Consider the following 15,189-nt stretch of genomic DNA (forward strand, 5'->3'; position numbering starts at 1 on the left):
TCCCAGGTTCTCCTACTGACAGGGTGGCTAGGAGATGGGAAGCAGGATCTGAAGGTATGTGCTCTGTTCATTCAACTGTAGCAAGAAATGTGCCCCCAAAGTTGTTCCCCAAATCTCAAATTCCTTCCCCAAGAGCACAAGCTTCAATTTTGGGACCAGCTTCATCAGAGGGGTGGCCAGAGGGAGGCATGGTCACGAGTCTCCAGGAGTCTGTGTCAGCATGACCAGGTGCCGCTGCTTGCCACTAGGCTCGGGGGGAGCTGGCTGGCAGGGGACGGGGGCCGTTCCCGTTGCACTGTCCGCTGCCAGCATGACTCACGGGCTCGTGTGTGTGTGTGTGTGTGTGTCTGAAATTGGGGTGAACACAAATGAATGCTTGTTCCACTGACTAGAAGCGTCAGGACGCCGAGCTGCCTCGGCGGGGGACTCGGATGAGAAGCAATGGCAAGAAAGCCAGGGGACGATCTTGCCAGGAATAAGTGGCGCCTGAAAGGAGACGGGAAACGGACAGAAACTGCAGTTGCTTCTTAGGTTCTCACAGATTTCAACTTTATTAGAAAAGGGATTTCAAGTTCTCTCCAGGCTCTCAGGACTGGAGCTAAGGTTTAAGGGAGGCTTATTTCAACACGGGGAATAAAACAGAACAAGGCCCCACCCCATGCCAAAGACCCTGTTGGCTTTCTGGTCGAAGCAGCCCAGACATTTTTTTTTTTTTTTTAGGGCTGCTTTTCTTGAGGAGGCGCAATGTCTGCCCAGGGGTTCACACAGATGGTCCAATGGTCGGCACAGACAACAGCGAGGAGGGCTCACTCCTCTCCATGCCCCTCAGGCTCCTCTCCATCCCTCCTGGCTTCCTTCCAGAGACACAGAGCCCCCCCGAGGGTGGGGGGTCTGCCTGCTCGGACACAGCCCCCCGGGGCTCAGGTATACTCCCAGGCTCCCCATGAAACACTGGCTGTCCTAGATCCTGCTCCTTCAGGGCCCGGATCTCTGTGGTCAGAACAGAAGGGATTAACTCACGTGGCTCTGGGACATGCAATGGGGGATTTTCAGAAGGGGACGGGCGGGGATGGAGGTCTGAGGAAGACTTACACCCACCCCGACCACAAGCTAGAAGCAGCTTCATACGAACAGGGAGTATCTGATGGTCCCCATCTTCACACGCTACTCTCCAGGAAAGCAGCGTTCTCTTTTAATAGAAAATCATATCAACCAGACAAAACCTGTCAACGCTACATCATTTAGAATATGTACAGTTCCAAACATAACATTACAACTTTCAAGGAAATAAAACATACTTTTCAATAGGATACAAAAACATGCATCTCAAAGCCATTACTTTTAAAAAAAAAACAAAACAAAACAGAGCAACACGTGAAATCCAGCCATGAAGTCAAGTTCTTGGCAGTACTCTCTCAGGAATGAGCTCTCTGGGTACTGGCCTTCACAGACTCACTCCACAAAAACAAAACCCAGAAAAAGATGCTTTCCTAAAAGACCACATCACAGGTGTTAAAAATATTGCAAGTTCACTCACAACCTGTACAGCACCTATGAGCAGATGATCGGTACATAATGGGGGGGGGGGGAAGGACACAGTGAAATGACACACCAGGAGCACGGGCAGAGTTTGATGCTAAAACAAAGAACCACAGAGAATTCGAAGACCAGAAGGAACAGAGGAGGCCTGACCAATGACGTGCTCACTGAGCCCAGGGAAGATCCCATTCCCAGGCGGGGGGTGGTGGCGGTGAGGGCTGTCACCGGGAGATATGGGGGCTCTGGGAAGACCAAGTGACAGGCATGCTCTGCCCGCATGGACAGAGGGCAGCTTCTGGGCTCTGGGGTCGAGTCGGAGGAAGCATGCAGCAGGGGAGGGCAGGAGAGAGCACGCAGACCCGGGCTGGTTCCATGGCAAGAGGGAACCGCATGTATTTGGAAAGCAGTCTGGAAAACTGAAAGGAGCTCGGATTACAGCTCCGGGTAAATCGGGTTGAAGCGCCAGCTCTGTGGTGGGGGACTGTGTTGGAGATCTGTTGTGAGGGTTCACGAGATGCTGCTATGTCCTCTGACTTCCTGGGGAAGCGACATCAGGCAGGACTGTTGTTGGTGACTGGGTAGGTCATACAAGTTCGGAACGACTCAAGGTTAGGGGCGATGCATAACTCCTGAACGGTAAGGCAATTTTATATATATATTTATATATTTATATTTATACGTCTCAATATATAAAGGCATTTTTTTATAAATAAAATACAATAAGAGGGATAACACTTAAAACAGCGTTACTAATAATATAAATAAAAGCAGTCCACAGTAAGATTGCCCTAGAGGGAAAGTCATCTTCTCTTCCTAGTGCACAAAAATATCCAAACTCAATCTTTAAAAGCAGTTTATGACCCAAGGCTCATGCTAGTACACCTGTGTTTCCTGAATCAAAATGACTGCCCACAAATGTCTGCTCCCCAGTTTTCTAAAACTCCCTGTGCGACAGCACGGCTATGTCTCGGTTGGCCAAACACAGTAAGTCTTCATATTCTGTGCACGAGGATTCTGTCCTTTGCTAGTCACAGAAGTAAGGGATGCAGCTATCCCCCTGCAAAGCTAATGGCATCTATACCACGGGAAGAATAAATCCAGTATACTCTCAGTATGGCAATCTGGAATGCAGCACTCGATTCTACAGCGTCCCTAATACCTGACCCTGAAATGACACTCGCTACATTCTACTCAAAGTCATTCTTGCAGAGTGACCCAGCTCAAACAGCGTACTTCGCTAACAGCTCTATTTATAAGATACGTAGGCATACATAAGGGAATACTGATGCATTTACAGAAACAGTTGCTTAACATAGTATTCTAGTCTATTTCACTGCAATTCTGAGGAACTGTGAACTTTTCTCATTTATTGCTGAAACTGCTCGACAATACATAAAGAGAATCATTTTCTATTTTTTTTCCCCAAAGGGAAGCACAATCCAAAAGCAAGCAGTCATCCACTGAAGTTTGACTCAAGCTATTAAAATAGCTATTAAATAGGAGTAGTGTTTTTTTGTATGTGGTTTTTTTTTTTTGATGTGGAGAAGAAAGGCCTTCCCAAGGCAGCTGCAAATGTCCTTGTCACTCAGAGGGAGCCGTAACTGTGATTTACAGGCTCCACTAACCAAAGCTTCAGGTGTGTGTTTATGATGACGACATTCTGAAAAAAGTCAGGAAATTTCAAACCATACCCTTTCCCTCCAAATTAAATCTTTTCTGACACTCACATCGTCCAAGTATTGCCCATGCTGGAAGCTTAAAAAATAGTCATTTTCAGGTGGTGTGACACCGGGAGCACAATGGGGGTCTTTCTTTCCAAATCTACTTTCTTTCCGCTTTAAACTCATTTTGTTCCTACTCTTAGAAACAGTCAAAATGAGCCCTACAGTGACAATTGAATAAGCCAACCCAGTTTTGATGAGTGGGACCTGAGGGCTATCTTTTTCTCTCTAGCCTTGATCCCCTGTCTACATACCCCACAGACCTTAACCTCAACCATGATCATGACACTATCTGTGACTAGTGCCTAGAAAACTGAACATCATTTGTGCCCGTGTGAAAACAGAAAGCCAACAGGTCACCTATCACTTCTGTGGAAGGCACTCAAATTCATAAGACACCTGCTATTACAAACACTAAGTTACAACCAAGCGTGACTTCAAATGTTCTCAGAAAGCCCGATAACACAATACACCAAAAGACAGCTTTCCATCTGAAAACTTCAGTTCCCTCTTAGCCAAACTGGCCAATAGGCTGGATCCTTGCAGGAGGAGCTCTTATGGTCACTGAGGTTCTCGGAAACATGGAATGATGCCACCACTCTCAGATGATTGAGAACTACGCAAAACTAGGTTGCTTCCTACTGAGGGGGAGGAAGGAAGAGGGAAATTTTAAGGCATAAATAATATAAAAGGGCACACATTTTAAGATACATTCATAGGACATTACTACTACAAAAAAATAAATAATGATCTTCTCTGATTTGGATTCATGTCCTTCACACAGTCCATCCCCTAGCCTGTTTTGTGCAGTTACTGGCTTGAAGTGGGAACATGACTGGTCCTTTGCACACCCTCAGGTTTCTTGGGGTTGCTGAAGGACCCCTGCAGGGCTGTCTAAAGAAATGCCAGAAGGAGACCAGGTGGTCTTTTCAGTACAGTCCTTGGACACATCGGGCAAAATAAGAGGATTCCAACTTAAAATTTTGTTCTCTGTTTCTGAATGGACACAGCTGTCTCCTGAAAAACACAGAGGTTTGGGAGCATTATGAAATCAGAAAGGCGGATTTTTACACAACAGTCTCACAAAATTACTTTGAGCAATAAAGAAAAGAGTAATGAGTAAATGTAGAGCCCAGTTATGTTGAGCTTGACTTTGAGAAAGAAAGTAAGTTTCAGAGATTTAAAATAAGGTTGAGCTCTCATGAACAGCTGTATAATTCACCTCGGGGCTAAAGCAAACCCCTTAAAGCCCCACAAATAAGCATTCTAAGGAAAGGCTACAACTCCAGAAGCAATTCAAATGATAAAAAAGGCCCGTGATGATACAATACATTCTTTCAGCAATTCTACTGTTCAGGCACAAACCAAATCAAACCCCCTTGGATTTATTCTCCAAACTGTATTGGGATTAACATCCTGAGATGAAGGATCTGAATAACAGAATTTCACAGAATTCCTTATATAGTCAACTTTTTTGAAGTACCCAATACCCCTCACCCAGTATTTAAGAAATATGTGACTTGATCACAGACAGAACGTCCTGAAAGCAACTGTCCTCATACAGGTCTTACCTAACTAAAGACCAGCTAGGAACTCAAGATTTATAATGTCGCCTAGTACCTCTGTTGAACTCTGCTGTATCTTCTGTGCACTCAGAGTTGATCTCACTCCTACTGTCCTGACAGCAAGTATGCTGGGCAGGTCTTGGTGCCATGTCATCTCTGAAGTCCTCTTCAGGTGACTGGCCACAGTTGGGGACTGTGGAAGCCAGACATGCAGGCATCTTCATGTGACCGAGGGGCTTCATTTCCAAACCATCCTGAGGATAAGATGTTACCACTGGGACCACAGGAAGGGGGCTGCTGCTGAAAGTGCTGTTAGTTTTCGTGAAACACCTAGAAAATACAACCAAAAGAAATAGGATTGTGTCTAGAGGGATTAATAATTATAAGACACTTATTTTGAAATATCATTTCATATTTTGTACTCCAAGGTTCTTAAGAAAGATTAGAATGCTTAAAATAATGCTTTAAGAATGCTTAAAAATAATGAAATGATATCACTATGATTTGATATAGTAAGAACTTAAAAATTACAGTTAAAATGGAATAGAGCAGGAGAATGCACCACTTAAGAATAAAACCATATATGGGGGTGCCTGGGTGACGCAACTGGTTAAGCATCCGACTCTTGGTTTCAGCTCAGGTCATGATCTCAGGGTCAAGATCTCATGGTCATGAGACCAAGCCCTGTATCAGGCTCCACGCTGAGCATGGAGTCTGTTTAAGACTCTCTTTCCTTCTCCCTCTGTCCCTCCCCTCCCCTAATAAATAAATACATCTTAAAAAAAAAAAAAACACCACATGTGACGACCTATCTCACAGGCTTCCTTTGCCTTGGTCTGTGTCTGAAGTTGTCTTCCTTTTTACAACTAATTGGTTCCTGAATATAGCACACAGAAGAAAAAGGCCATTGGTCACTGGAAGGAACAGGGGAGAAAAGGAGGAAGAAGAGAACAGAAAGCTAAGAAACCTATGAACACATGAGAGGACTAATCTTATGAAAGCCAACAAACACACACTGCTTTGAAGTCAGATAATCCGTTCCCTCTCGCCCTTGGAAAAAACACTACACAGATTAGACATTCAAAATCCAAGTTTTATTTTTAAATTTTTCTTTGTATAATTAGTTGCTAGAATTTATTAGCACTGAGCATTTCAATCCTGCTCTACTTTGATTTCTGGCCCTCATCTAAGATACGTGTTTTCTTTTCTTCTTTCTGTTCTTCAGATTGGATAATTTCTACTGATCTTCTAGTTCATTGATTCTTTCTTCTATTGTCTCCAATCTGCTGTTTAGCTCATTCAGTAAATTTTTCATTCCAGTTAATTATACCTTTCAGCTTGGAATTTCCATTTGGTCCTTTTTATTTTTTCTGTTTCTCTGCTGCAATCCCTCATATGTGAATTCATTGTATGTTTACCTTCCTTTAGGTGCTTGAACATATTTATAACAGCTGCCTTCAGTTACTGCCTGCTAATTGTGGTATCTGTGTCACCTCAGGGTCTTTTTCTATTGACATTTTCCTCCTTAAATATCCTATTTTCCTACTTCTTCACCCATATAGTAGTTTTTTTTACTGGCTTCCCCCCCCCCCCCCAATTTTCTGGTTATTCTGTTGGCCTTGAACTCCACCCTCCGACACCTTCTGTTTGGGTCCTTGACCCAAAACTGGAGAATGCCCTCCAGCAAAAATCCATGAATAACGGTCAGACATTGTCTTTCAAGGTTAGATTTATTCAGTTTCTGCCTGCTTCTGTTTATTCTCCAATACTTCCAAATGGTCCAGATTTCATCATTATTACCTGTGGATGATAGAGCTAGTCCATCACTAACAGAAGCTGGAATTAGAGAAATATACTTTTTATTTCCATAATTATAAGAAGATTCTCCTGAAGTCATTTCATTTGGTTTTGATTTGGGCATGTTAGCACTGACTGGTAGTATGATGTAGCTAGGCAATGTTAGGGAATAAAGGTAAGCATTCTTTGGATTTCCACCTTTTTAACATGGAATGTTACATTTCTAGGGCAAATGAAAATCAGTCAAGGACGTCCACGAAAATGTTACTAGCATCTCTGTTGGTTCAAATTATTGGAAATACTGAATGCTAGGCAGGAAGAAAGGTCTGAACCTGCAAGAGAGTAAGATATCTGTCAGAAAACAAGATCCTTAGTTTAAGTAAGTCCAACATTCATTTCAAATAGAGAAATGTACTTACTATACCTTTAGTGGAATTTAGACACTTGTCACCTGAAATGAAAGCAAAGTCTGTGAGGCATTAATTTGCACAGAACAGTTTGAGTAAAAGATATAGGACTATATTTTAAGTTTTAATAATATAGAAGAAATATATACCTGATTCAAATAAAACCCAACTGTTTCCATGCATGTCTTAAGCCAATAAAAAATGAAGGAAGCACTAGTATAGAAGGAAGTTTGCTGGAGACAGAATCAGGGCTTTGGGCTAGACAGATCATGATTCCAGGATAGTATGGTATTATTTGCTGCATGCTACATCTTATTCTACTCTAAATATTAAGAATTCCCTGGGATGCTGGCAAAGGTGAGCACTGATCTCCTGAGCTATTTAGTAATGTCTGTGTTATTGGGTTCTTTCCTTCTTGGATTTTGTCTGGTCTCTTCCATTGTCCAATGCCTAGTCTCAGGTTCCTGAGACTCCCCCTGAATATTTTCAGGGATCAAATACAGACTCTAAGTAAGGTATTTACCCAAAATGGGGGACATGGTCAGAGGCAAAAACAAAAGAAAACAAAACAAAAAAATTTAAAAACCCACAGAAACCCTACCTTTCTGAATTCAGATACTACCAATGAAAACTTAATGGATATTATCCACTTATATAGATAACCTTACATACAAGAGCCCTTTATTCTAAAAGCATTTGCTGAACAACTTCTAAATGTCAGACACTGTGGTAGACACTAAAAATAAAAAGGTAAATACAGCAGATTTCCAACTTCCAGTCACGCAGAGGAGATGGGACAAGTAAACAAATGGCTACCGTGTGACGTGGGGTTATATATGAAGATATAAAAGACACTGTCAGCACTCACCTGTGAAAAGGGTAATAGATGTGTGGCTGGTGAGAAAGAGTACTTTCCATGTGACCAGCTAGAGACCAGTGTCTACTCTTTCCTAGGAGTTCAGACTCAACTGTCTTATAGTCGAGGAAATTACATCAGGTAGCAATTACAGAGCTAGAGAATAAGAAGGATTCTGATTTCCCCAAACCAGAATTATCTCTGGTCAGGGGAATCTAGATGGCTACCATGACTTGCTGGAAATAACTTTTAAAAAATTAAATTGCTGTTTTCTGGCTATGACTGATTAGTTTGTATCACGACTCTCCTGCCAAGGACAACTACAAAGAATGGAGAAATTTTTACTTTAAATCTGTTGAAGTCATCAGAGGGCAACTACCCAAAAAAGCAAGCACCTGAACGGCTGGCTCTCCAGAGAAAAGGTAAATGTTGAACCTGAGTTTCAATACCACTTTTCCTCTTGAGGCATTTGCCCGATTCAGTGCAAAAAGAAAAGGCTGAGACATCAAGCAGAAGGTGGTGGCTACAAAGCTAAGACGCTGAGCAGGCCTCCCAGCACTTTCATGGCATTGGGAAGACAGAAACTAGAGTTGAGTCTCCTAAAGAGAGAAACACTTTCCGTTGGGACCCTTGAAGATTTACGCTGTACAAATAATGGTGATGTAGAAGTAGTCACTGCTTTTGTAGCCACGGAAGCTCAGCAGTAGAACAGCTCTGTTCCAGAGTGGAGAAAAGTGATGTGCCCCTTGCCAAACTGCCTGCCAAAACCAATCCTTCTGGAGAAAGAACTCCTCCTCCAGAGCCTCTGTGAGTTTTTATACGCACTGCCTAGAATTCATAAAAAACTACCAAGCCCATCAAGAGAAAGGAACAAGAGAAAAGTAAGTGATGCATATACTGAGTTACGAGGCAAAGACTTTAAAAGACCTGGATGCATATATTCATGAAAACAGATGACAAGACGAGGAATTTTACTAGACACCTAGACCCACTATTGGGATTTCTACACTAAAAAAGTAGAATAACTGAAATTGAGAACTGAATACACGGGGCGAAGAGCTAACTGGGCACAGATGAACAGAGGTTCACATACACGAAGCAGGCGTCGCACCCCATTCAGACTGGAGGGCAGAGACAAAAAGGATGGGAAATAGAGAAGGAAACTTAAAAGACATTTAAGGCATAGTGAAAAGGGAAAAGCTCAAAACATATACAGTTGGAGTCTCTCTGAAGGAGAGAAAAGAGAATGGGACAGAAGCCATATATGGAGACATAAGGGCTAAGAATTTCCTAAAACTGATGAAAGCTCCAGCATGGATATGAGAAGTCCTATGAACCCCAAGCCATTCAGAATAAATACAAAGACGAGTACACTTCTGGATGTGAACAATTAAACTGCTGAAAGCAAAACACAATGTGAAAACCCTAAACGCAGCCAGAAGAAACAGACATTATTACTTTGACAGGGAACAGTACTAACTGCACAGATGATTCTTCACCAGAAATGACAGAAGCAATAATGCGACATGATTAAAGTACAAAAAGAAAGTAACTGCCAACCTAGAATTCAATGAACTGTAAAAAGGATCCTTCGAAAAGGAAGAGGACCTGAAGGCGTGTTCAGACCAAAATGCTGGGAGCCTCTGTGACCCTCAGACCTGTTATTATAAGAAATACAAGAAATACCAGAGGCAGTTTTTCACATTGAAGAAACGATTGCCAGCAGACGAGAGAACGGAAATACAGAAAGGAACCAGGAGCAACGAAGAAAGGGAGTGTCAGGAATTCTGAATAAATACTGACTTCAAGAAACAGTAACTATAATGTCTTAGAGGATTTTAAATATTTGTAGAATGAAAACCTGTGACAAAAATAACATAAAACCCTAGAGAAGGAATGGAATTAAAATGGTCTAGAAGTTAGTAAAGAACTGAGGTAAATGGGACTCTGATTAAAGTCATGGTATCCAGCACCACGCACATAGTTCATGGCACACAGTAGGATCTCAAAAATGTTGAACTAATAAACATTAAAACATCATATTTTGGGATGCCCGGGTGGCTCAGTCGTTAAGCATTGGCCTTCAGCTCAGGTCATGATCCCAGGGTCCTGGGATCAAGCCCTACATTGGGCTCCTTGCTCGATGGGGAGCCTGGTTCTCTCTCTCCCTCTGCCTGCTGCTCCCCCTGCTTGTGCTCTCTCTGTCTGTCAAATAAATAAAATCTTAAAAAAAAAAAATCAGATTTAAAAAAATATATCCTTTTTCTTAAGCAAGTAAATTCATTATCAGGGGCAGGGAGGGGCCATGACTAAACTAATTGGAAAATACCTGTAATACCTTGTTAATGCCCAGTATTAAGGTGAGACACGTCCACTAAAGGGAGAATGAACAGATACACTTACCCTTGAAGATTTTTGTATCCCTGCCATAGTTATCTGGGTCCTCGTTCAACACAGGCTCTGCTGTCTGGGTTTTCTTTTATCTGTTGGTTTCAAAGTCGTCTGACTTAAACTTCAATCTCCATGAGGGCAGGCAATGCTTAGCCTCAGTGTCAGAGAAAGCTCTTAAAACAATGAGACATACAACACACAGTCTTGTCCTTTAAAAAAAAAATAAAAATCCCGACGATGAAGCTGTAAAATTAACTAACTGAGCTTCTGGCTTGATGCCTCATTTCTTTGCAAGAATCTAGAAGTCATGCAGAGACCCTAGAAACCCAAAAGACCAAAAAGGGTCATCAGGTCAGAAAGAAAAGTTTTCATTTAAAAGAAGCAAAGTCAAACTAGGAAAAAAAGAAAAAAAATACTTGCCAGTATTAGAAAAACCAGGGAAGTTCCCTAAAAACAAAATTTTATAAATTAGTAATTTGTTTGGGTTCACAGAAGAGGAATGAAATTTCACAATGTTAACATAAAATAATGACGACTCACCGAGTAGTAAGGAGCCTTAAATTTTTCTGTTTCTTTCCTTTTGGTTTCTTTTTTTCCTGTTCATTTCTTTCATTTAAAGTGAAGGATGAGGTTTTTAAATGAAGTGTGGGGGCAGCCCTGACAGTCTGAGTGTGAGGCACCTTTGTGAGGCAGCCGAGGTGAATCACATGGTGGGGCAGGACCCAAGGGATGGCCAAGACAGAGGGGCCACGGCCAACTGTGTGTGATGGAGGATAACCTGGTCTTCTGTGCCGGAGCAAACACACAGGTTGAACACACAAGAGGTTTTAAAAGAAATGACATATATTTCACAAGAAAAAAAAAGTACAATTTTATAGTTCCCTATTCTTTGGTATCTATTTTTCAGCAAAGTGAGAGGATAGCAGCAGCTGTTTACTTTGGTTCTGAATCGTGACTCTCCATTCACAGAACGGTGTTGACAGTAAGATCATACTTTGAGTTAGATTGACCCACTTTCCAAGAGGATACACCAAACGGATTTAAAATTTTCCAGTACACTAAATCTTAACTCCTAATCATCAGGAATTAACCATTTAGATAACCACAAACCACATGTAAATAATTTCATTCTATCCCAGGTATCTACCGCTGTTGGCATAAAAATGGCTTCAACTTAGGGGTTATGTGCTAAGACGTAAGCATAGAGGACAAAGTATACAAAAAGGAATGGGATGCCTGTACGGCTCCGTCAGTTAAATGTCTGCTTTGGCTCAGGTCATGATCCTGGAGTCTTGGGATCGAGCCCTGCGCTCTCCCTCTGCTCCTCTGCCCTGCTCGTGTTCTCTCTCTCCTTCACTCACTCTCTCTCAAATAAATAAAAATCTTTATAAAATAAAATTTTTAAAAATATATATAATACCTGCTCTGAATAGAATTAGGAATACAGCATGTGAAAACAATTTTACTGATTAATACCTCAACTAAAATTTCCTTTTTTTTTTTTTTCAAAGATTTTATTTATTTATTTGACAGAGAATGAGACAGCAAGAGAGGGAACACAAGCAGGGGTAGTAGGAGAGGGAGAAGCAGGCTTCCTGCAGAGCAGGGAGCCTGATGCGGGGGTTGATTCCAGGACCCTGAAATCATGACCTGAGCTGAAGGCAGGTATTTAACAACTGAGCCACCCAGGCACCCTCTGAACTAAAATTTCTAAAGCTGTCAGGTAATCACATGAAAGAATATCTATAAAGACCCCAATCTACAGGCAGTGAGAGACAGAACAGGTCAAATGAGTCTATCTGCAAATATCTGACATTCATCAAGATGCTCTTCCACTGCACATTTTACAGTTCATATAGTCAAAGAGTTTATAATTTCACTGCCTCAGGGTTCCCAGATAATCCTTCAATTGCAGTTATTATTGGCTTAAGGTAGAGTGAAAGTTTTCACGGAGTTGTCTCTGGCTCAATGAAACAACTTCTCTTAATTTTAAGTTTAAAAACATTGAGTAAATAGAACTCTGGGCACCTTGCCACAGACAAAAATATGTGCTAAAACAGATTCAGGTGGTCTGAGACCTGTTAGTTTACCAAGATATGTTTTCAGTTAACAGGACAGACCTGACAAACCTGTAAGACAGAAGAAGGACTATTACAGTATCATAAACTTGAACCAACCATCTGAGGAGCACACACTGGGAAGTAAGAGACTGGCACAGAATTGCGCTTGGATGAGTGTGTTGCATGAGTATTTCACTAAATATATTTTGGACATTCCAGGAAAACTACCGAGGACCCCTAAAATATTTTCTAGTGAAGTGTTCCATTTCTGTATACCCAGTAGCTGGATATTTGATAAGCACGGTTACGGACAGAATTACTCTGAGTAGATACCTGCATAAGTTTCCTCTTTTGGTTATGGTGAGAGGGCAAAGACTGGATCTCCATGAATCTCTTGGATGTATGACACGTATGTTCATGAGTACGTCCTTGAGACTTCTGAAACAGTCACATCTTGGTGGTGGTGTGTTTTACTAGTCCGCTCACTTCTGTTTCCTCTTGCCTCAGTGTCTCCGTCAGTTTGCTGACCCAGGCTTATTTTTGGAAGCTCATCAGTTACTAGGCAACAGCACCCTGATGACATTCCCCCAGGGCCATGGCTGTCCCCCACTCTCATCGTATACTCTTTACTAGATGTAATGACCCCCGTCTCAAAGTGGGAGCTGCCCTTTGGGAATTAGTTTACTGGCGATTGTCACATAATAGATGACAATAAATGACTACGTTACTGAACATGGCAAGCTCACACACACACTATCTTACAAATAAAAGACCAAAAAACACTATCCTAACCACCTAACTCCCTGAAAATGCCCCCTTAGTCTCCATTTTATAAGTAGGAAATACAGAACTTCCCCAAAAGGAAGGTGCTGAGCAATTTGAAAAATCAGACACAGGGGCCCCTGGATGGCTCAGTCGGTAAGCGTCTGGCTCTGGTTCAGGTCATGATCCCAGAGTCCTGGGATGGAGCCCCGCATTAGGCTCCCTGCTCAGTGGGAAGCCTGCTTCTCCCTCTCCTGCTCCTGCTTGTGTTCTCTCTCTTTTGCTGTGCCTCCTTCTGTCAAATAAATGAAATCTTAAAAAAAAAAAAAAAAAAAAAAAATCACAGTGCTTTGAATTTTTTTTCTTAGGGAACGAGGCAAGATTACCACAGATGGGAAAGAAACCAAGTCTTAGGTTCTGTGTGTTTTCTGCCTCTGGTTTTTAGTTCTGAAGTAGCTATGTGATCAGCCATAGGAGACAGACTGAGTTTTAACAGATTCACTTGCTGGGGGAAAAAATTTAGGCATAATCAACAAGTAGTCATTTTCATACTTAACAAACCAGCTGGGTAGCTCAACTCGTAAGCCAGAATGAGCCAGTACTCTAACGAAATGTTCGCATGCTCCTCTCTACACACTATTTTTTTTAAATTTTATTTATTTATTTTATTATTGATTGATTGATTGATTGATTTTATTTATTTGGCACAGAGAGAGAGATCACAAGTAGGCAGAGAGGTAAGGCAGAGACAGAGGGGGACACAGGCTCCCCGCTGAGCAAAGAGCCAGATGTGGTGCTCGATCCCAGGACCCTGAGATCATGACCTGAGGTGAAGACAGAGGCTTTAAGCCACTGAGCCACCCAGGCGCCCCTCTACACACTATTTTTATCTGCATATATCTGACCCCAGTGGAAGGTTCCCAGTGGGTGAAAGAGTATCCCCAAGCCCAGCAACACACAGACTTTAAAGGTCGTCATTAGGCAAAACCTCGGAGATCATTCATGGTATCTGCGCTTCCTAAGGCATTAACTTTATTTCTCCTCCTGACATCAGCCACGTATAGCTTGCGCTTTTTCCCCCAAATGGATTATATCCATTTTTCCAAGCTCACTTTTACTTGGCTACTTCCTGCCCACTTCCAATCTTTCTAGAACCCTTAATAACTTGTTCCTTCCTGATGGGACCTCTCTGTTCATCTGTGAATTCCATCAGTGTCCTCTCTACTCTTTTACAAATTATCAAGACTGATGGTAAGCAGGCAGGATTTAACGTCAATCCTTTCCCATTAAGCTAGCCAAGCAACTGACAAAAACCCCAGTTGATTACATATCCAGAACCGGGCCACTGCCTTTTAAATTGAGAAGAGGAGGAGAGAAGGAGGATAGAAAGTTTTTGATTTATTTGATTAAAATCTGTTACATTCTTGAAATGCACAAGGATTTCTCAATTAAGTCTTTAGTGGAGGGGATGGACTCCCCACAAAGCCACATTGTATACACCTCTTTCTAGCTGTCCATGGTGAGCTATTACAAATCACTCTTAAACTGTGAAAAGCGTTCAAATTAGCTGAATACAGTGAAGCAGGAATTTACAACATGCCACGAGAGCATGAGAATCAATAAAACTCCGCAGACTGCTGCAATGTACATTTCCTCGTACTTGTTCTCACATTTTCATATCAGTATTCCAATTTAGACAATAAAAGCCACGTTTTCTCTCCAGATAGCTACTGCCAAAACAGAGGGATGATAAAAGGGGACTAAGGCTGACACTGACTTGTTTCTTAGGAGCCCACTCTACAAAACACATTTAAGTTTCAACCCAAGAAGGCATGGCAGGACACTATGCAGCTAAGATTGCAGGGGGGTCAGGCCCTAAGCAAGACTGCCTCAGTTCTTAGGCATCTGTGGAATATAAGACCCACCTTGCGTAAAGGGGAGTTTGATGTGGGGTCTAGAAGGATGACTCCCAAGGGTATGCGCTAAGGGGTAAACAGTTTCTCCTCGTCTCCTGAAGTGATTCCTAGCTCAGTGGTTGCACCAAGTTACCTAGATAACCCCTTGCCTGCCTCCTCAACCAATCCCTCATAT

General features: G+C 42.1%; 1 protein-coding gene across 15 annotated transcripts in view; it reads right to left on the bottom strand.

The window, feature by feature from the left end:
• Window positions 1-527: 527 nt before the first annotated feature.
• Window positions 528-15,189, bottom strand: part of CDON (cell adhesion associated, oncogene regulated) — a 100,560-nt gene continuing 85,898 nt past the window's right edge. For 9 of the 15 annotated variants that reach the window (XM_082683871.1, XM_082683872.1, XM_082683870.1 and 6 more), the window contains 2 exons: window positions 4,881-5,155; window positions 528-4,277 (listed from right to left, as the gene is read on the bottom strand). In XM_082683871.1, coding sequence (XP_082539997.1) covers window positions 4,114-4,277; window positions 4,881-5,155 — 439 coding nt within the window. In that variant the 3' untranslated portion in view covers window positions 528-4,113. Of the gene's footprint in view, window positions 4,278-4,880; window positions 5,156-5,900; window positions 6,955-7,046; window positions 7,074-10,288; window positions 10,486-10,696; window positions 10,724-10,816; window positions 11,063-15,189 lie in introns of those variants that run through there. The other 6 variants (XM_082683862.1, XM_082683860.1, XM_082683861.1 and 3 more) reach the window with 4 other exon arrangements.

This window comes from Mustela nivalis (genome assembly GCF_964662115.1).
Source record: "Mustela nivalis genome assembly, chromosome: 9".
NCBI lineage: Eukaryota > Metazoa > Chordata > Mammalia > Carnivora > Mustelidae > Mustela > Mustela nivalis.